Source organism: Falco rusticolus, chromosome 2, assembly GCF_015220075.1.
Source record: "Falco rusticolus isolate bFalRus1 chromosome 2, bFalRus1.pri, whole genome shotgun sequence".
NCBI classification, from domain to species: Eukaryota; Metazoa; Chordata; class Aves; order Falconiformes; family Falconidae; genus Falco; species Falco rusticolus.
The window spans coordinates 74,476,365-74,498,650 of record NC_051188.1 but is presented as its reverse complement, the minus strand read 5'-3'; the positions used below and the strand labels follow the sequence as shown (position 1 = coordinate 74,498,650).

At 40.6% G+C, this 22,286-nt stretch overlaps 1 protein-coding gene across 1 annotated transcript; it reads right to left on the bottom strand.

Annotated features, from left to right (window-relative positions):
• Positions 1–440: 440 nt before the first annotated feature.
• On the bottom strand, positions 441–20,852 carry XG (Xg glycoprotein (Xg blood group)). The gene is made up of 9 exons (XM_037377925.1): positions 20,792–20,852; positions 9,811–9,852; positions 9,373–9,429; positions 5,558–5,593; positions 3,722–3,787; positions 2,756–2,812; positions 2,060–2,098; positions 1,655–1,774; positions 441–457 (listed from the first exon to the last, which is right to left on the bottom strand). Exons 1-9 carry the CDS (start codon positions 20,850–20,852, stop codon positions 441–443), a joined length of 495 nt encoding a protein of 164 aa, XP_037233822.1.
• Between the last annotated feature and the right edge of the window lie 1,434 nt (positions 20,853–22,286).

Genomic DNA, 22,286 nt, shown 5'->3' with positions numbered 1-22,286 from the left:
GAAACAGCGATTTCTTTACTCCTATTTTATCAGAAGTATTAAGTATTTTGGCTAATTTTGAAAGCAGGAAAAAAATTGTGCAGTGACACAAATGCTCACAAACCAAAATTTTTCAAATTTTAGCTTATATTAAACTTGATTTTTTTGTTGCTTAAAATAACTTCTGAATCAAAATGTGTTTCTAGCCTTTATGAATGCAGGTTGGATAGTTCAATAAAATCCCTTGACCTTTTAAGCACATCTTCAATGACATAAAGCTCAAGGTGCAAGGGTGACATCAGGTAAAAGAGAGCAGAATTTCAGTGTCTCAACATAACGTTCTTTAGAGGGAGATTTTCTTTTGTCAGAATGATAAAATAGAACAAAATTGTTGGGTCTGTGGGCTGAATGTCACCAACAAAAGGAGTCTGTCATCAGAAGGCCACTCTTCTTTCAGTGGTTTATACTGTATCCCCACCTGAAAAATGAAGATCGAACATTCAGTATTTTCACCACAGATGCCCTTTGCCAGCTTTCCTGGTTTTTTTTTGCTCCAGTCCTTTTGAGGCAGCAGATGGGAACCTCTCACCCCCAGAGACATACAGACAGAATTCCCTGTTTGTCTCACTCTCCATTTCCAAAGGGCTATAGGATCCCTGACCTGATGCTTTGGCTACACTCCAGCCATAGAAACAGAGAAAAGTAAGTGATTGTCAGGACCCTGAGGGCACACACAGCCTTGGCAGCCCTGACCAGCCTCCCCTAGAGCATCCTGGGCTGTGCTCTGGCTGCATCTCTCCAGTGTCGCTCTGCCCAAGCCTTCCCCCGGCGTCCGGGCAGCAACAGCTGCCCTGGAGCCCACCATGGCACCCCCAGACTGAGGCTCTCTGCAGTGCCAGGGGATCCCAGATGTCTCAGAAATGCCTGTGAAGATTCTCCACACTCCTGTGTTTCGCTCGTGTCTTAGTCGTTATTCCCATTATGGAACAAATAATGCAAATTAAAGTTTTAAATTGACCTCTATGGCAGCAAAGAGCCAGGGCCAGGCTGTTCCCGAAGAGCCGAGAGCCAAGGGCAGCCGCATGGGAGCCTGAGCTGTTGCCTCCCCAGTGGTGGGAAGGTGATGGCAAATGGGCCCCATGGATGGGCCAGCCATCACCAAATGAAGGCAAGCCAACTAGCCCAGCCCACGGGTAAGCCAGGAAACAGCCATCCCTCCAGGCTCACAGCCGGGGCAGGCGTGTGGGGATGCATGTGGGAATGTGGCGCAGGCTGGGGCAGGAGGCCCACCTAGGCCAGAACTGAAATGGCGGCCCTGGCCAGAGGGTACTTGGGGTGCCCCAGGCGAGGCTGACCTGGGCCATGCAGGCTGGTTTCCAGGCACAGAGCCACAACAATCAGTCACCTCTGTGGTGGCAGAGTCCTCATGTTGTGTAATTTCCTTCGTAAAGTGACATACATCCATCTTCTGGGCATGTTATGTCTTCCTATACTTGTCCTTGATGAAGAATATTAATTACCACTACCTCTTACAGACCAGTGAGGTTGTTCAGGATGAGATTTTCAAATGCCCTCATCCCTGACCTATTTCTTCCCTGACTGAAATTGTTTGTAAAATTCCCATCTACTTCAGCACTAAATCAGCTTGGAAAGTGGGAAATTGATTTGGTCTTACCTTGTGGTTTGAAACAAAGTCTCTTGTTCTTGTAAGCAGAGTAGGCCGCTATCGATCCCACAACTAATATTACAAAGGCAGAAATTATAGGAGATGTAACTCCAGCTATTAATCCTGAATCTGTGAAAAAAGAGAGAGGTTTTCTTTAGGGACACCAAAAGGGTTTGACTTAAGCATATTCTCTAATAAGGGGTGCTTTTGCCAAACTGTGAGAATTGTTTGGTGAAACACTGGAAATTCATTAAGAAGAATTAAGCAGAAGACTAGAAATTATTACATTACAGCTAGTGTGAAAATGGTGTCTTAAAGCCTCATTTAGTATATGTACTACTTTTATAAGGCTAACATTTTCTTACTATTCTATGATGATCAGAAACTAATTACAAAATAGTTTGTTTACTATACCCGTGTTTCCGCCATGATTGAAATGATGCTCCTCTTCTCCTGGAATAGAGAGTGAACTTTAATCAAGAAGTGTTTTTCATCTTGTTTTGAGAACAAAGTCTTTTACTCAGCAAAGTGTGACAGAGGGTGAAAGGGGGTGGCTTGGCAGGACTGTGATGGAGGAGCTCCCCTCCCAGTCCCCACTGACAGCTGTGCTGGCCCAAGGAATAACCATCCATCCTCTCAACGACTTGTTTTTGGAGAAGAATATTATCTTCTAAAAAAAGGATAATGCTTAGCAGTCTACATCAAGCTGATATCACAGGGAATGGGAGGCCAGTATAATCTGGCTGTTCTCTATTGCCAGACAAACAGATGATTTATCAATAATTCAAGTCAAGATCATAGGCCCAGTACATCTACTTTCAGATCTCAGCAGAAGCCCCTTGCTTTGGGACTGTCCTAATGGAATTCAAAGCAATAAATCCTGCAGGGTTCGGGCATATGCCAGAATGCTACAAAGTGGTTGGGAATATGTTTCACATTTGAGCTTCAGGCTCAAAGCCATGGTTTGTGGAGAAGGATATGTAATCTAAATAAAAATAGCAGAGTCTTGTCCTATACCTTCAGTGACAAACATTACTGCTAAAGCAAAACCAGCCAGCTCCAAGTTACAAATATTAGGAAGAAGCTGCAAGGAGAACTGGCAAATACTACCTGTTATGTGTGGTGGTAAAGGCTTCCCATCGAGGAGATCTGAGTCGTCAAAACCTCCTGCAAGATAAATATTAGGATTTATGTGGCAAAATTATCTGAACAATGGTAACCCCTTCAGCTCCCTTGTCCAGTTTTTTGTAATGTTCTAGGGAAGGGTGAGAGACCTTTGAAATCCCAGCTTCGATGTGGTGGATGGGTCAGGTGTCTTGCACTGAGCAGTCACCTATTCAAATTCAGCTGGAAGCTGGAGTACTAAAACTGTTGGAGTCTACCTGTTCTGCATCTGTATTGGCACCTGTGGGATGTGTGGGCTTGGGCTTTCAGTAGCACAAATCCTTATATAATATGAACACCTCAAACCCCAGCAGTTCCTAGAGCAGGAAGCCAGTGGGTCCATTCCGGGAAAGACTCCAGAAGGACTTGCCCACAGCTTACCGCTACAATCACACCAGAAGTAAATATGGGATACGTGGTGGCAGCTGGGATAGATGTGCCATTTGCAATTTATTTCAGTGGGTGTCTGGGACCACATCCAAAAGCAGTACAGGCTTACATCTATGTCCCCTGTCCCACCTGTTATACACCCCAGGGCCATCTCAGATGCACATCTCAGTATGGATTTGAACACAGGCTTATCCATGCCCTGTGGTTAGATGTCACGTTTGAACCTTAGCATGATTCAGTGTATACATACCCAGAATGAAAAGGCAAACAAGAGGAGTGTTAGTCTCATGCCATTTAGAAGTCAACATCCCACACTGTGGGCAGACAGAAAATCTTTATGGTACCAACACTAAAACTCAGAAAATCTTTCCAGATGCTGGGTCAGGAACAGTGATTACAAAAGGGAGATGGTGGGAAGGGATGATAAAAACTATTAATAAAGAAATAAGAGAGTGAACTATTCAAAATATCTGCTCTGAACAGCTCATAGTGCTAGATATTCACAAGACAAAATATTCTTACCAGAATTACTATAGCTTCCCGGTCGTGGTGGAAGAGGTGGGTATAAAGGTTTCCTTGAGATATCACCTATTGATAATTAATATTGTTAGGTGGTTGAACAGGCAAAACTGAGAGCTGTACGTAAAGAGTATGATAACCTGAGATTTTATACCTATCTCTAATTTGTCCTCCGGTGAATTAAAAAAAGGATTGTGTGTGAGAGAAGAATTCACAAAAATGTTGAGAGGAAATATTCAATGTGTTTCTGGCAACTACTAACACTGTTTAATGCTGACAGCTGGGAAGCGCAGTGTGTTACTCTGGGTGTCAGTGGGGCAGTTATGCAGAGCCATCAGAGAAGCTGGTGTTCTGGGCTGGGCAGGTGGCAACAGGTTATTTCTGTGCCATCAGCAGGTATTAATAAGATCTGCAGATTAGTTTCGTCTGACAGAGGCTGAATTTATCTAATGCATGATGAATTTTCTGCTCTTGAACAGTGCAGAATGAACTCAGACTTCAGCTTTTTTGTTTAGGACTTTGTGCTGGTATTTGACCATAATTTTTGCCAAAGTATTAGAAATAGATGCATTGGATAGAGCCAGAGCTCTGATGACTAATAGCAGTTTCCAAACTACCCATACAGTGCTGGGAGTAGCAAGAGCTGACTCAGGTCAAAACCTGCCAAAGCTAACGTCCAGGGCTGTTGCTCTGTCTGTATGGAGTAGGCCCGCTCTTGCTGTCCTTTCTTCAACCAATTCAGTCGCAAATTTAACTCATTAAAAACTTGCAGGAATGGAACAATTAGTACAGGCAGGAAGAAATGGCAATATAAACATGGGAATTCTAAACAAAATTAGATAGTTTACAAAGTGTGAACTAACATGTCATTCAAACATAGGGGAACTGGAAATGTGGAAAGCCCTAGAAATAGGAAAGAATGATATAAAGGTGTGATTCTCTATGACTGAAACACAGGTAAACCACACCACTGAGACTGGAGTCACATTTCAGAGGTTCTATACAATGGGCTGAGAAGTATTTTTTCTTTTGTGTACCCTTGATTCAAGTGGATTTCTATGCTTTGATTCAATACTACTTGCATTTTAAATAATTTCAGTGTATAAGAACCATTCTAGAATACTTCACATCCTTGGTATGCCTCTAAACACACTAAACAATATGTGGTGCAAAAATTCCCAAAGTCAAGGATTTTATACATCTACACAGCTCAGCACAGTACTGTGCATACTTCCTAGGTCAAGTCTGGATATTATAGAAATACGTGGAAGTTACATCATGTTACAACAGCTTGGCTGCTTCAAGCTCAATCTGTATTACGTCCATCAGTGCTCATCCCTGAAACCTTCCTGCTTTCTTGATTTGTGATCAGTAGAGCTACAACAAGCTCACACCTCTCTCTACCCACTGCTACCTCTGATTCCTAATCTTAGGCAGACTTATTTTTGGTAGCTGAAGAAACTACTGCCATCACCTGTTGTTTTCAGCCTTCTGCCAGAGGCCACCACCCTGAACCATGGCGACTGAATGGGCAGTGCATCCTCTGCCCAGCCAAGCCTGTGGTAGCATGGCCTGGTAATGTAAACCACAGTTGACTTCAGCTTGCACAGGCAGGCCAGCCTGCAAGTCCTGTAGCTGGGAACCAGACACAGCCCATCCTGCTGTCCCCACTCTGCACGATGGCCTCTGGCAAAAGGGCTGCATGTACAGGGCTTGTAATGACTCCCATTACCAAAGTTCCTCCTGCAGTCTTGAAATCTCTTTTCAAAGATTAGGTAGACTTCAGAAAAAGGCTACTGAAAAACCCCATTATATTTGAGAAAAGAAGAGAGTACTCACCCCCACCAAGAGCATCTCCTAAATGCAGATCATTGTCTGAAAATGCAAAGGAGGAAGATTAGAGAAGTGAGTTACACACAATTACTGAGGGATGATAGAAAATGTAAAACTGAATGTTTGACAAGCAACTTTTTCAGGTCAGTCCCACACATTCAAATAAGGTATTACACTTTTCTTGAAAACTCTTATAGAATGTAATATTTGCCCACAGAATAACTGACATATCATTATATGATATTTTCTACTCTGAATACAAAAGATTTTTTCCTGCTTTAAATAAGCCCAGAATAAATCTCACAGTGCAATCAAGATCAATACCTTTTCAATATAACTGTAAGTACATAAATAAAATTATCTATGTTAAAATATATCTATTTTTACAATATACTTATTTGTTAAAATTTATGCCTATGGTTAAAACTGGTATATGCATGTTTGGCATAAGTGTAATTTGTTGAACTATAAAAACTGAATACCTATTTCAAGAACAAATGCTGGGAAGTAAGAAACCTACTTGTGCAGAGAGACTGAATCAACTAATTTATGTAAGGGTCATCATGACATAAAAATTTTTGTTTCAAGCAATCATATGCGCCTGTCTGAGGTCGGGTGACAGTCTGCTTTGCTTTGGCTGAGCTATAAAGGTTTTAAAATATACTTTAATGTCTGCATGTGCATGTTACACAGTGAATCAACAAACTACAACCATTCCGCCAGCACTGTACATGTGTCTTGCTGTACCTGGTATGGAATTTTCCATTCAATAATTTGTCCATGAGCTGCAGACGCATAAACAAGAGGAACTCCATTTCTAGCATGCAGGTGTAGGTATGAGTATGTGAGTGGTATTTTAGGGTGTGTATGGAACGATGGTGAGTTCTGAAAGGTCGCTGAGTAATAGGCAGAAATACATTAGATGGATGTCTTAACTCCAAGAATCCCTTTCTTGCTCCTTATAAATGTGGAGTGCTAGAATGAATCAGAAGAAAAGGGACAGCAAATTCTACCTAAATTTTGATATCTATGCTTATTGCCACAGAAATTAGACAGATGCTCCATTACATATATGTTCTTTTCATTATAATTGTTTCAGAATTCCCAAACCCTAGGAAAATCCATCCAAATGCACCACCATACAGAACTCTGCCTTCTCATGTTCTTCATATCTAGAGGGACTGGGAAGCTGCTTTTGTACAAAATCTAGTCTTATTTGTATAACAACTCAGAAATCTTTTGATGTAACCAGGAAATATGGTATGAAAATAATCAAATTCATATTGCATGACTTGGCTTGTTCATGTCAGGTGTTGGTCCTGTTGGTGTCTGGCCAGCAGAAAGTTGCATTTCAAAAATACCTTTACCTGTCAAACACTAACACTGTAAGAAGGAATAAATTGCAAACCGGATTCAATTAATTATCAAGATGAAGAATCCAGGTAAAATGCAAGGTTCCACTCTGGAGGGCTCATGCAGAGATTTGTTGCAGAAATACTAAGGTTGGTATGAATGAAATACAAATGGAAATGCATGTGTCTGTAGGGACCAGAAAAAACAGCAGAGCAAAGGGTTAAAAGAACAGACAATAAAGCTCACCGTCCCCAGCAGTAAAGTTGAGGAATGCGTTCTTACCACCCGGCCTACACTCTGATAAGATGACAGCACAGATGACTTGTCAGCAGAGGAAAAGCAGAAGGGCGCTCTAAAGGAAAAGGTTGCAGCCTACCATCTATTCCACTACTTTTCCTGTTTGCCCACCCAGAAAATAGACTGTAGGCATAGTCTGTGTACCCCAAAAAAGCAAAAGCAGATAGTTTCTGGCAGCAACCTGACCAGAGAAGCTGAAGTAAGCAAGATTATGAGGCAAAGGACCTCTCCATAATAGCTGATGACTCCTAAAGGGCAGAAAAGGTCTGTACATAAACTAGCTTGTCATTTCTGATCAAGAAGAACCACAGAGACAGGATAAGGACTCGGTAGCTGGCATACCTTGTCCTGTGTTGCACATGATGCTCACCAGACCACCTAAGCACACACATCTTGGTGCTCCTGAGTATGTGCGTTTGAGCAGATGGCTGAATTACATCAATGGCAGGATGAATGTGAATGGGTAAAATCAACTTATTTAGAGATTTTGTAAATAAACATCACCTTCCATTAAATTTTGTGTTGAATTTTGTTAAACCAGATAGGAGGTGCCTACAGGAGAGCTTCAACTCCAGCAGAGGTGTGTGGGAAGGGATGCCCAGAGGACATGACCTGTGTAGTAGTTGACCTCAGCTGAACCAAAATCATCATCTCAGCCAACCTCATTTCTCAATGATGCTGGCTGCATAAGACATAGAGAAAACCCTGAGGTTAAGATGAAACATTAGGCACACGCTAGGACATACTCTTGTATCATCTTTCTGTACTTTCCAAATCTGGTAAATGATTTTGAATACTGCTTTTTTTAAATCAGTTTTAATTGCCTTTAAACTCCTGGGAATCCTCTGCAGTGCTGAAAGAAATTCCAAAATGGTTTGGAAAACATAGAGTTCTTAATTCTCAAAAATTAATGAAGTTGATTCAGGTAGGGCAGATAATCATCTGACAGTCATATATCTAACAGTTTTAGGAGTCTCTAAAAATCAAATTCCTTTCATCTGACTGAGGCAGCTTCGCTGTAGATATTGGCATCCCTAGGTTACCCTTAAAACATGACGCGAGAATAGAGTTTTTTAGGGCATAATTCAAGTAACCTACTTGAAATATCTATATTAGGATGAGAACAAATACACATTTAGAGTCATATGAACCATCTCCCTAGACATGCTGATTTATCTCCACTGACTTTAAAAGAATTCAGGACAGTTAGCTAAATGAGGGCAGTGGCTTAGCAGTACTTTACAACAGACACTTCTAATCTAGACCAAACACAGATTTGCTTTGCAAAATGAAGTGGGAAGGAAGAATGCAACCATTAACAGGATTTAGCAGATACCACATTCATGAAATGCTGCCCCTGTTTGTTCAAAGAGTGGGCCAGGGAATCATATGTAACTGCTTTCATGTACCTAAAGATTTATTGCGATGTTTATCCAGAAAAAGACTGAATGTTGTGTGTGCTAATGTTATCCAGCATTTCCTGATCCAAGCATTTTGTTGATGGCCAGAAATTTCTTTCAGTGTAGATTAGTTGAAAAATCTCTATGTTATTATAAAATGTTCCATCATAAATGCATGTGTGGTTTTGTTGTTGGTTGTATTTCGGGTTTTTTTCAGAAATGACCAGTGTTCGTTGGAAATCATCATTTGTCATCCTCAGGACTACAGCTAAAACCTTTTGGTTCTTTGCTGTTCAGAGCCTTTTTTTACTTTCTGACACAATCAGTACTAGATAGTATTAAATAAATATATGGGGAAAAGAAAGAATACCCAAATTCCTTGTGGTTCTTTTCCAAGTCTGTTATCAATCATCACGAATATTTATGTTAAAAGAAAAGATAATGGGGGAAAAAAAAGTAAAGAAACAGTTACCCATTTTTAGCAACAGTTACACATTGCTATACTCCCCAGGGAGTTCAGTACAGGCTAGAAAAGCGTGAAGATCTTCAGGAAATAAAATGCCATCACTGGCCAGTCATGCTCAAAAGCCTTACTGAAAGTGGTAAAGACATGTAACTGTTAATTGTCCAAAGAACACTTTACATACAGAAGACAACTAGTATTCACACAAATGATCTCATCTATGGTACATTAGCGAGTATGATCAAGAATCCCATGGGAGACAGTTTCTACATGTCTAAAGTCAGTTACGACCTGTTTTCATTACTCACTCAGTACAGGCCTTGTCGGTCTTCTGATCACTGTAGGCTTCCTGGTAATTATGTCATCTGTGGGAACCAACGGCACACCAATAAACAATAACAGCTTAAATGTTTTCAACTTAACAGAAGAAGATATCTGCAAATCTAAAGAGCTGCATTCAGTAAGTCTTTATGTATCAACAGCAGAAGCTAAAAATGAAGTGATATATTTTCAAAGCCTTTTTTTTTTGTTTGTTTGTTTTTAGAAAAGTTTTAAGTTTATGACAGAAACACTGAAATCTAGCATTTCCAAGTTCTGTATATCTTTAAATTAAGTGATAGCCACTTCCTATGCTAGTCCTCGAGGAAAAGGATTTAAGATGTATTATTGTGTCTAATTCTAAATATTTCTATAATAATAAATAATTCTAAATGCCATGGTAAACTAAGGATAGGAGATTTACTTACCTGGGTGATCAAGAGCATCAGCTAAATCAAAATCATGTTGACCTAGAAGGAAGGTGACAGAAGGAAAGATACTAAATCAGTGGGCAGGTTTCCATGACCTCTAGGTCTGAGGGCTCTGGACAAAGCCAGAACACCAGTAAGAGGCAAAAGTAAAATCCATCCAAACAGGAGCAGGCACAGAGCAAGCTGTCAGCTGTTATCCCTGTGTCATGCAGTCCTGAATGACCATGCAAGATAGGCTCACTTAATTCAAAGAGGCTATTCATTCAAGTAGCGCAAAGCAATACCTGTGCTTTCATGTTATCCATAGCCAGCCGCTATGCAAATATGCCTTTGAAGACCACAGGTTGCCTGTTATAGGACACAGGGCTATTGCTGGGAGACGGCTGAAGGTAGCCTTCAGCACAGTACTTGCAAAAGAGAATTGTTAGGTGAGAATTTTCAATATCTTTTTTTATTGTTCTACTAGCTCAGCTTCAGAGAGCAGTTTTACTGACAAATCTGCCTTGTGATCAGTTGTAACATGAAACAACCTTGGTTTTTTTAATTCTTCCTGTACATGTGCCAACGGTAAAATATATAAAGATGTGTTTACCTAATTTAGTTTCCGCTGTACCTTAAAAAATCTGAAAAGGGAGAAAAGAACCCTTTCTGTTCTGTGTTAGGTGACAATGATGTCATTAAATGCCACGGCAGGGCTATTAGTATCCCGACCTTTGAAGTTAGCAGGTAAATAAAACTGGAAAATTTTTAAAATGTATAAATTGAAGCATACAACTTTGAACTGAGCACACAGTTATTCATGTGAGTTTTACTTTCCACTTTCTACAATCTGCCACTTCCTGTTTAATACACAGCCTTCATGAAACAGCTCTTTGCAAAGTACGTATCCATTAGTTTTCATCCAGACTGAAACTTCACCGCACTTGTGTTTGCACACCAAATACAAGATCAGCCTGCAGAAGCCCACAAAAAGTCATGAAGTGCCATGGCTCCCCTAAGCAGAAATGTTTTACTATGCTCTGTCGAGTAACCCTCTTGATCTGCATCTGTTTATTATCCCATCTAAAATGTTTAATACCTAACTTTTTGATGAAGTGTTTTTCTTGGTATGTCTTGTACACCTCACAATAAGAAAGGTGTCATTGTTTAAGTGGGGAAACTGAGGAATAGACAGAGGCCATCTGAGGTTCTCCAGTGTGACAGTGCTTTGGGTTCAGCTCAGCCCTCTCATCTTGGCAGGTGCTGTCTGTCTTCATGGCATTCTCCACATTAATCACTGCTCCTGAATAATAGCTCTCGCCTGTTGAAGAGCTCCGGGAAAGATTAATTATCAGTGATGAAACACTGTGTGAACCTCAAATAACAATCAGTGCAGGAGCATTAAGTAGAAATGTTTTGATCCCTGTGAGGATTTTCACATAAGTCTGTGAACTTAGTTACAGCTGATGTCTGACAGAAAAGATAAACCAAGGCTGGAATGCAGAATAGTGAATGGCTTCTAAAGCAAAACTGTCCCTATATAAAATTATGACAAAGCTGTGTTTGGAAAGGCAAAGCAGATAACAGCATTAAGACTTCCCTGGTAATGTTATTAGAGTAGCATTTTATCTTATCATTGATCTATCACCTTTTGATCATATCAACTGATCTTGGAGTGTCATCTCGTCTGACCACCTCTCCTTCCCCTGCCCTGGCCGCTCAGCCAACCTTGCCAAGCCCAGTAACGTTTGGACTGGGTCCTTAGGTGGATAATATTCTAAGACCCTGACAGGTTCTTTCTTTTATATGAATTCATTAAATACATAAATTTAACTCATGGCTTCCTCAGCAGATATTCCTTGCCAGAGCTCTGAGGGCACCACCAGCCCTTGCTGGGCCTGAGCCCCAGCCTGTGGGGGCCCACAGCCGTGCTCCTGCCCAGACATGGGGCCATTTGATCCTGATGCAGACCCCTACCCGCAGGCTGACAGCCTGGCATTGCCTCCAATGGTCAAATTGTGTTTTTCTGAAGCATTTCTTTGGTGCCAGCAATATGAGCAACTTAAATTCGACTGTCCTTTGATTTTATTCTCTGGATAAATCTTCATTCTTGATCATAATCCTGAGTGCTGAGGGAGGCTGTCTGACCTGAACCCTGCTGCTGCAGGATACCACCAGCAGGCCTCAAACCATTTCTTGTCGAGTGAGTCATCAGGAATAATTCTGTAACACCAAGAGCTGTTGGCCAAACCAGCCCCTTTGTTACAGGTCCCAACACGCAGGAACTAATGAGACAAAATCAGCTGCCGAGGTCCTAATGCTGTAAAGAGAATGTGACAAAATTGTCTTGTGAAGGAAGACTCTGGAAAGGTTCCAGGTACAACGTTTCTTTGAAGTTAGGAAAAAGAGAAAAATAGAAGGAGGAATCTAATCAAAAGAGATTATGGAATTCAAGCAAGATGATGCAGATGTTTCCAATTGCATGAGACCCAAAGCAAAACAGCAGACTGAAACAGTTACTGACATCTGCCCTTCTGGACAATACCAACGTTTCCCTCTCCTGTGGTACACCTACTCGGTTATCCAAAAGGTGGGAAAAGACAAAAGGTGTTTGGAGACTGCATGGGAGAAATAGAAGACAACTACAGAAATTTTAAGGACAGAAAAAAGCAGCCTGAAAATCTCCTGCAGAAATTAGTTAAATTGATTTCTGTTTTAGTTATTTCTGATGATAAACCAAGTAGTGAAAAGAAACAGACACCAACACAGAATGACTGATTGGGAGCAAGACAGGAACTCTTTGGCTGTGTAAATATAAACCTTGACAGATGGGAAAATTGTATGTGAACATCTGTGCGGCGTGGTAAATGATATTCCAATAAACCAAAAGATTGCTTGGACTTCCATCCCTACTTCCTCCGATAATAACATCAAATGACCGCAAGGAGTAAGATTTTGTGGAGCAGAATTTTAAATGCTCATTACCATTTCTGAGACTGCACCTAGACATTTAAAGAATCTAATTTGGGAGGATAACAGATGGATAACTAGCTGAACAGCCGATTTCATCGGCAAAATGGCGGGTCTAAAACCAAAAACACGTTAGAGACTCAGAGAATATTTAGCTCAATAGGAACTGCAGTTACTTCAAAGAACTCTGAAGATAAATGACAATGGAAATAAATTAGTCAAGGTTCTTCACAGAACAAACAGACTGAAAGAAATTAATTTTCCACATACAAAAATGGCCTTTTTTTTGGACAAGCTTCCATAATAGAAACAGCTGGAAATATATTGATGAAAATGAGAAAGAAATTCTAGTAGGGAGAATACAGCTTTGTTCCTTTGGGGCTTTTTGTTTGGTTGGGATTTGTGTGTGTGTGTGTGTGTGGTTTTTTGTTTGTTTGGGTTTTGATTTTTTTAACTTGGATAAAGTTATGAAGAGATTTAGCTATGCAGGAGGTATTACCTCAGAGTTATCTCTGTTATTACTGCTTTGGGCTAGTACACTATTTCTTGGCATCACTTCTAGCCTTTCATCTGGGAGCATCCCTGTTTTTGAAAAGACATAAAATTATTGTAATAGTGGTTTTTGTTGGGTAGTCCACAATAATTCATAACAGAATTTGAGAAAATGCTTATAAACTCCTGCCTTACACCACAGAACAGTCCTTATCTGCAAATGAGAAAATGCTAAGCTAAGCAAGCAAGCCTTCCACACGGATATATGGTTTGCATCGCAAAAGGACCTGTTTTAATAATGTTTATATTAGCTGCTCAAACACAATGAACGAGAGTAACAGCAGGACTTTTGCTGGCACTGCCACACTTATTTGGGATGTAATTCCCTCATCCCCACCCAACACATGTAGCTGTGCCAGTAAAAATCTAAAGTGTAGACCTGGCCTACATAGCTAACGGTAGACTTCTCTGTAGCAGCGAGACAGGGGAGAATAAACTCTGTAAAGCCAAGCATCAAAACATGGCAGCTTAAATTTCAAAGTTACCAGATTTATTTTTACAAGCATGATTCTCCTGGGTAGGACATTTGCTTGCACTAAAGCCCATGCTTTCTTTGAGCCTTTTTAATATCAAGTGTGGAAGGCTGGTGATACAAAATCCTTGTTAGTCCACTTGCTCTACTGTGGAGACTGTTATGGTTGCTGTTTGCCACAGAGATACTAAGCCTTTTTTTAAGATTTTAAGAAACTTTACTAAGTTTTCTTGAATATAAGACACATCCCTCTGAAGCACCACTGAGCTGAGGTCATCTTACCCGATCAAGGCAGTTGCCTGCGAAGTCGTATCCTCAGGCACATGGACACTTAATGTTCACAAACTTTTGCCCATGTTAGTTTTCAGAAAATGTGACCCAGATAATGAGTCACTAAAATGCAGACAGCAGCATCTTTTCCCTATGGTTTAATTTGTGACCTAAACATTAAATGAATCCAGCACCCTTTAACTGTGTAGCTGATTGATCACAAGGGTCTGAGATCCCACAGATTTTAAGGAAGGTTTACAAGGGTGAGGCTGGATCTGCAAGTGGATGTTACCTCATTGTCATTACAACTGTAGTCAGAAGTTTTCTGACAAAAGGCTTCCGTGGCATGACTTTGCAATTTTTGATCTCCATAAGTAGGCTCAGCCCTGCACTGGATACATATGAACACAGCTTGTGGCCATTAAGATGATGCACATGTAAAAAAGACAGCATGAATATGGCTAAATAGGAGCCAGGTTATGTGACAAATGAAAATAATTTCTCAGACACTTAACATGCATAGTCTAGTATTAAAAATGCAGCTAAGATCCATGAGAAAATGTGTTTATATGTGTATATACATGTGTTGTGGGCATAAATCTTAAATGTATGCATGCATGTATGTATTAGATAAATCCTTTTGGCATTAATATGATTAATTTAAATGGGCTTTGAGTTACATTGCTAGTAGTCATGTGATTGGGATGAGATTACCTGTGTTACAAATAAATTAGAAGCAACTAACTTAGAAATGTGAGCTAAATAGAAAGGGAAAATAAGTTGATTTTTCATTATTTAAAAACAAGAACAAAAAATATTTCTTCATTGTAATTAAATAAAAATTGTTTTGTGAATACAATGAGCTTAAAACATCATGAAGCCAGCAGAGACTGAGGAAGAAGTGGGTGACTCACAAATTACAACAATATTTTTCTGAAAAGGAACAGTATGTTACTAAAATAGCTCATGAGACCCATTTTATGTTCTTTTTAGCTGAAATGGTAAGTTATTCTTTGCACATATAATTTCTGATTATTATACAATCATGAGATATTTCAGCTGTAATGAGAAAATGGGATGTATTCTCCCAGGTATGTGACTCAGAACATACCCTTTCACTGGTCCAACTTTATTCAGGAAGCAATTATGTTTGTTTAAAGGAAATTACTCATGTAGGAAAAGTTATGGGAGAACGTTAAAGGTTTACACCACAGAGTGAAAACTTTGGACAAAATCTCAATGAGCAGATACTATTTCTTTGATGTAATACCCTTATGATCCATATTTCCTGATGAGGTTACCATAGCTTTTTTTTCCATCATGGCCCTTTCATTCCATAAACAATGATTGTTGTTACAAGCTCTTGATGCTGGGGTGGAAAAATTAGTATGCGTTAAAATCTGTAATTAAGATCTAAGTTTCAATCTATAGACCACAGCATGTGGACCTGATTATTGGCTTCATGTTTTTTCCTAGGCCACTTCTGTTTATAGTTTGAATTAAAGGGAAATGAAAAGGTCTCTCACTTATTCATACAAGAACATATTTAAATAATTACCAGCAAATAAGAGGCACTAATAAAGCAAGAGTGGCAGTACTGCTTTAGGTCTGTGCAGCATGGTCTCATCAAACATGAAAGAAATTCTTCGAGTTCTACAGTGTTTGCTTTGCTGTGGACAAACAACAGCTGTTCAAAGGTAGCTGCCATTATTTATGATGTGATATGCCCTGCATAAATAAAATAAAACATATATCATTTTCTATATTTTATTTCAGAGAGTGCAGAAGAAGCTGGTGTGTGCTGTAAAATTACAGGCAGAGCAAAAGAGTTGAGACCTCCCAGGAAGCAGCACCATACGTCTGCACATCTTCCTTCCATCACTACTACATTTTCAGCTTTGTGTCACAAGAAAGCAGAGCTTAGGTCATTGCATGGGCTGTTCCATCAAAGCTTCTCTCTGTCCCTGTGTGGTTCGTAAATCTGCCAGCCCTTTTCAACTCTTTGGTCTGAGAGTGTCAGGCTTCATGACAGTCACATTACATGAGAACTGTACAGATAGGCTCAAACAAGAGACCTATATGAGTGTTCCTACTGAAACCCTATAGTGTGGCACAAGCAACAGCTGTGTTGGGGTCTGAGTGACCACTCGCTGCCTAAGTACCGGCTGGCTAATCCACACCTTCCCCAGCTGGCAGTTTAGAGACAACAGCAGGAACTGAAGATAATGCGGGGGAGGTCAGGGAGATGCCAGGCTTTGCTATTTCTGATGCTTGTGTCTTTTAATGTTCCTCCTCCAACCTTCATCCCAAGTTCAGTGGTAAAATAAGTGCAGAATACTTTTAGCTCTTCAATATCAGTAGCACAGATCTCAGTAGTACTATTCTGTAATTTAACATCAAGTTAAATTTGTTTCAGAAATTCTCTTATGTTCTATAAACTAATCCTGTGACCCCTGGACCCACAGTAGCCCACCGGCATAATTACTGTATTGCTTCCAAGAGGGTTAGTAATACTGCCAAGTTGAAGTGAATGATCAGGGCATTCCATACACATTCTTCGTGCGTTTAAGATGTAAGACAGCAAAGAAGGAAGGCTTGCATCTTCTCTCTTTCATGCAACTAAGAACATGTTTTCTACAGAAGAATAATGCTAGAAAGAGTTGCTGGATGTCAGTAAGCAGGTCTGTTCAGCAACAAAGTCTCCATGGAGTCTCAGGACTCATCTCATTTGGACTAAATGAGAAAAAGAATCAGGCTCTCTTCGCAGAGCTGAAGAAGCCTCTGGATGAGCCACTAGAATGCAGAGAGAAGCCTCTCTGAATGACACTGGGCAGAGGGTGGTGGAGCATCAGTTGGTATCTGAACTTCAAAAGCAGGGGGCTCAGAAGAGGATCTGGTGGCTTAGCCTTCAGAGGGAACAGAAATCAAGAGTCTCGGCATGCAGAATGCTCTGCAAATCTGGGTTGGATTTCTGAACAAAGAGCCAGCCTTCTTTTTGTTACCATTATGCTCAGGAAACAAAATGATCTGTACAATCTTTGTGAATAGAAATGTGTGGCTCATATCTCGATTTCTGCTCCTTGCAGATGGTAACCTGCAAGACAGAGTTGCCGTTTTGATACAATATAGATTGTGATCTGGGAGGCTTTGTTGCTGCTAACTTAGGGGTTTTCCCAATGTGGAGTGTATGCTCCTGGTTCCTCCATCACTAATGTTATAAGACCTGGGGTATAAGGAAGGACTTTGCTTTATTTTGTCTGCTAATCTTAGTGCCTACTCTGGGCTTTGTTTTAATTTAATCTGGAACATTGTTGCCCTTTGAAAATATATTGCTGTGATTTAGTATCTTAAATAAATTCCTCAGGAACTAAAAAATGCATTGATGACAGGCAAAGCTTGTAAGTGGGACTGTTATATTTCTGTAATCTGTTCAAGCCCTTTCTTTCAACTGGGATGGCCTATTTGTCTTCATGAGATGTACTACAGATCAGATTTTTGATAGTGTTTTCCCATAACATTCATAGATATCAGCCTCCCTGTGGAAACAAAGGCAGACTTTGATCAAAACAATCTGAACCCCTCTGCTCCTAACCACGAGGCAAAATGCCACAGATTTTTATTGATTTTTTAATAATGAGAGAATTATGACATTTATTTGTTTATTTATTACCCTCAGTAGGATGGAAAGGGATTGACAGTCACTGATACAAATGAGTGAAAAACACATACTACAAACAGGCAGTCTGGGCACCGCTACCAGATTTGCAATATGGCAGCAATGTCTCGAAAGTGAGCGGGAGAAGCTGAGGAACCTCACCGGCTGTTAGCTCTTCCCAAGCTCTGACATTGCAACAGTTCTGCTGTTGTTAGCATTTCAACCAGTTCAGCTATGTATTTATCAAACTGCAATCATTTTTTTGCACTGACATGACTATAGATGATAGCAGCTCTGGTATTGGGAATGAAATAGTTTGGGCACCCAGCAACAAGAGAATTCATGTTCTGATATATCCCTGCTGATACTGTGGGTGCTTCGGCACGTACACAGGGACCTCACAGAGTGACAGTGGGGACTGGAGCTTGACATAACAGTGTAAGAAAAACAGGACTGTGTTTTTCATCTCTCCCATTATGTCTTTTAACTCCAGTAACTACATTATTCATAAAACTTAGTAACACAGAGTCTCAAATCCAAAAGGTCTGTAATTTTCTCCCCATGAAGTGCCTAGCTAATTAACTGAGAATACAATTAATTTTGAGTCAACATTTTTGTAAGCCTTAGCTGGGCAATGGTACATGGTTTACTGGCTAGCGATAAATGCTGTTCCCTTGACCTGCGTAGCACACAATACCTGATGGAGTAAGCTTAATGCGTCTTAAACATGATCAACCTTTGCATGGTCTTTGTTACTACTAAACGTGATTTATCAGTTGACCCTAAAGACCATGGATATATAGACTAGATCTATATTGAGAAGCTGATGAGCATTTCTGAGCTGTCAGGGCAGAGTGAGAGTCTCAGCTGCTTTCCAGCTCCTTATAGGAGAAGAGCCCTCAGGTTGCACTGCTTCCCCGCTGCCAGGACACCCACAGCTATACGGCCCAAATGAGACCTACAATATGTCTCAGACAGGTGCATGATCTCAGTTACTGGGGGACTAGGACCTACATCGTGTCTTACCACACCCTGAGCGGGCAATGTAGACACAGCCAAGGCTGAATTACCACAGGTCAGCTGAGCTGCAGTAACTGACGTGGCTGTTAGCGTGAACTTCAGTGGAAGATGTTCCTGTGAAGTTTCTTTCATTTGAGTTGGGGTAAAAGCCACTCAGACAATTAGTTGTTGCAGCTCAACTTATATGGGAGACCTCATTTAACCTGCCTAAGCTTGGAAATAACAAAAGCCAAAGAGTATAGATAGAAGTATGGAAGACTGCAGTGAGCGTGTAAGTTTCTGAACTGTATCAGGTCCCGCTTTCCTCATGCAATGTGGTCCTTGGTTATACCATGTCTCTGTTGAGATGTACCCATCAAGGCAGTCCAGCCAACTAAACGAAGACAGCCAGACACAAATGAAATGGTAGATGGTAAGAGAAGTGATGTGATCTGGCCTGGCTGTGGTGGCACGGTCGTTTCTGGAAGTTATCACAAATGGTTACGGTTTAGATAAGAATTAAGAACGCATATAAAAATGTTAATTATGCCATAGACATTCCTATCTTAATGACTTAGACCACCCTTTCACCAGCATGGTCAAGCTTTTCTCATATCGTGCCTTGGTTAGGGCTCAGAAGTGGTTCTGTAAATGTCCCCTGAAATAAGGTAAATACTTTGATGATAAAATTCAGTGGCTGTTGCCATAGACTTAAAATAATTCATTTTGCTTTTGAAAATGGATTGAATAGTTGCCACAGCTGTAAGACTGTGCCCAAAGCCCACAGCAGCTTTCAGCAATGACTCCTTCCCCAAAGCAGGGCCTTGGACTGGCTCTGAATTACCACATGTATAAAGCAAGAATGGTTGAGCTGACTATCCTTGTAATTAAAGTGATAGAGTATATGGAAATTGGCCTGCCCATGCTCAGATTGTTTGAACAGAAATATTCAACATCAGAGAGTCTTCCAGAACAAGAAAGTCTGCATGCCAGTGATGAGAGACAATGTGAATCATCACTGTTCACAACATAACTACAGGGCAGGCCAGCACAGCCTTACCGCTCTGCTGTTTCTGTGCCACGTTACGTGCTGAAGACCTCTAAATAATTCCTCATTTGTTAAAACAGAACCGTGGCACTAGTTTAAGGCCTGTTTTGTTCACTGCCCATCACTGCAAGATCTCCTAGGGACTACATTTAAATCAAAGGTGGTGGGAGAATGAGCAGCAGCAGCTATTTTGGAACTAGTGGTTAATGATTGATTTCTTCCTGCAGTCAAACACTGCGCTACAAGTTTTTGAAGTAATGCTAATATACAAAAAAGAAAAGATTACTATTACACTACATGGCAGATGCACACAAAGATGATCCTATTTGGTTTGACATCAAAAAAAGTTTTACAGAATGTTTTGCTGAGGGAAAATTGTATTTGAATACAGAAAAATAAGTCAATGTGAAAGGACTAAGTTTTCCCAACTGCTATTCATTTGTCAAAAAATATTCTCAAATTGTATTCAATTCTTCATTAATCCTGTGTGAAAAAATAAAGTATGCTTGTGTGTGGACTTTATATATTCAGGAATATTTTGGATAAGGTTAATAAATAATTAATTTATAATTATTAAACCATGAGCACCAATATGAAAGTATAAGCATATTTAAACTGAATCAGAATTTGTTTTTACAATATAACTAATAAGTTTCAGAATATTAATAACCAAAAAAAGCTCTAAAACCATGAAGTTAGTATTTGGCTAAGGATCTCTTTGGAAACTTTAAGTTCCCATGGAAGCTTTCATTTAACAGCTTCCATTTAAAAAGTTTATACTTCAGTCCAAGCTTGTGAATAATTTTAGGGGAGCAACACTAAAGACAAAATTAGAAATTACAACAAACAAACTCTAACTATCATGTCTATCATAAGAGATCATCCAAAAGATATATATCTCTTTAGAAACTGCAAAAGTATTTCTCTAAACACTCTTGAATGCTTCTCATGAAACAGTAGCAACAAAAATAATGCCAGCAAGCATTTCTAAATAAACAAGCCCTAGAAATAAGCCAAGGCAAAGGTCACTTACCTCTTACATGGACTAGAAGAAAGCCGAAGCACAAAAGTAGGATGCTTCTGAATTTCCCCATGATCTTCCGTGCAGTGCCTTGATTGCTGTGGTTGTTTCTTAACAATTGACGATGGTAGATGTTTCAACTGCAGCGCCAAGGTTTGAGGGAGACGCTTGGAATCAGCAGCTCTGTCCAAAGAGTTCTCTCACCATCACACACAAGCACCGTGGAAGAGAGAAGAGTCTCTAGAAACCTCTTCTAGTACAAGACAAGTAACAAAAGCAAACAACTCCACTACAGCCAAGCTGTGAGCAGCACCATAGGTGCCACCCACCCTCTAAGAAATCTATTTATCGCCCAGGCAGGGAATGTGGAGAGCTGGGGAGCCAGTGGGAGCACCCAATGAGGAGGGAGCCAGCAGGCTCTGAATCCACCTCCTTCCCGGAGGGAAAGCGAACCTGTTTGACATCCTCGCCTTCAAAGCAGGGTGTGGTGCTATGGGAGCTCAAGTAGCCTGTGAGGAGACCAGCCTTCTCTGATGCATACTTGAAAAAAAAATCTCTCAGGTAGACTCTGTCCTCAGAGTGCTGTTGCCCTGCTCAGTTTTTGGCTGAGCAATAACTGCTGTAAAGGCAACCCCGTCAGAGTCCTAACCGCTAACTGGAACTGCTGCGTTAGGGAAGCAGAGGCCAAGAATCAGAGACTTGGGAATTGTCTACAGAGAGATGACAAAAAAAAATAAATAATTGTAAACTCAAAATGTGATATTGGACTACTGAACTGAAGCATGCTCAGCTCCCCGGCGGATGCTTATCATCACAAGGTAAACGTTGTCATGATTTTTTTCATTGATCTAGATATATTTTAAAATATAAATATCCATGCATATCCTACATGGAGAGAGATCTCAGATAGTGACATGCATGAGAACACAAAGCTTTGGAAAATGAACAAAAATCATGTGTGCATCCATCCATGAACTTACTCTAAAATCACTGATGTGATTTAAATCCAGTTTTGTCATAGACTCTCTCCAGCAAACCTGTGTGCCAGCACACTTGTCTTTTGAACTGGACCGCCACCATCACACTGGCACCCGGCACTAGCAAGGAGAGTGGCGTGCGCCCTCCCTTTTGCTGGGGGGTAAGCTGCAGGGGGGTTGTCAGCGCTGGTTTGACTAGGGCAGCAAATATGCTCAAGACTCTGCTACCATGAATGGCCAGTCTGTAGGGTCCTGGTGTCGCTGGGTGAATCAGTTGGATGTGGGGCACAGGCTGGCCCCAATTGCATTTCTGTCGAGTTACCTAGAACATACAATACAGCGTGTGCACTGAATACGTGCTGTTATGCCAACTACAAAAAACTGACGCAACATAAACTGGACTGATAGAACCTGGTGATATTGGATCTTCAAGATACCTGATGTTCAAGTAGATTAGCTACACACACCCCATGCCAATGTGAACATGGTTTATAAAGGCCTGGCTTATGGTATCACATAGCTTAACTGTT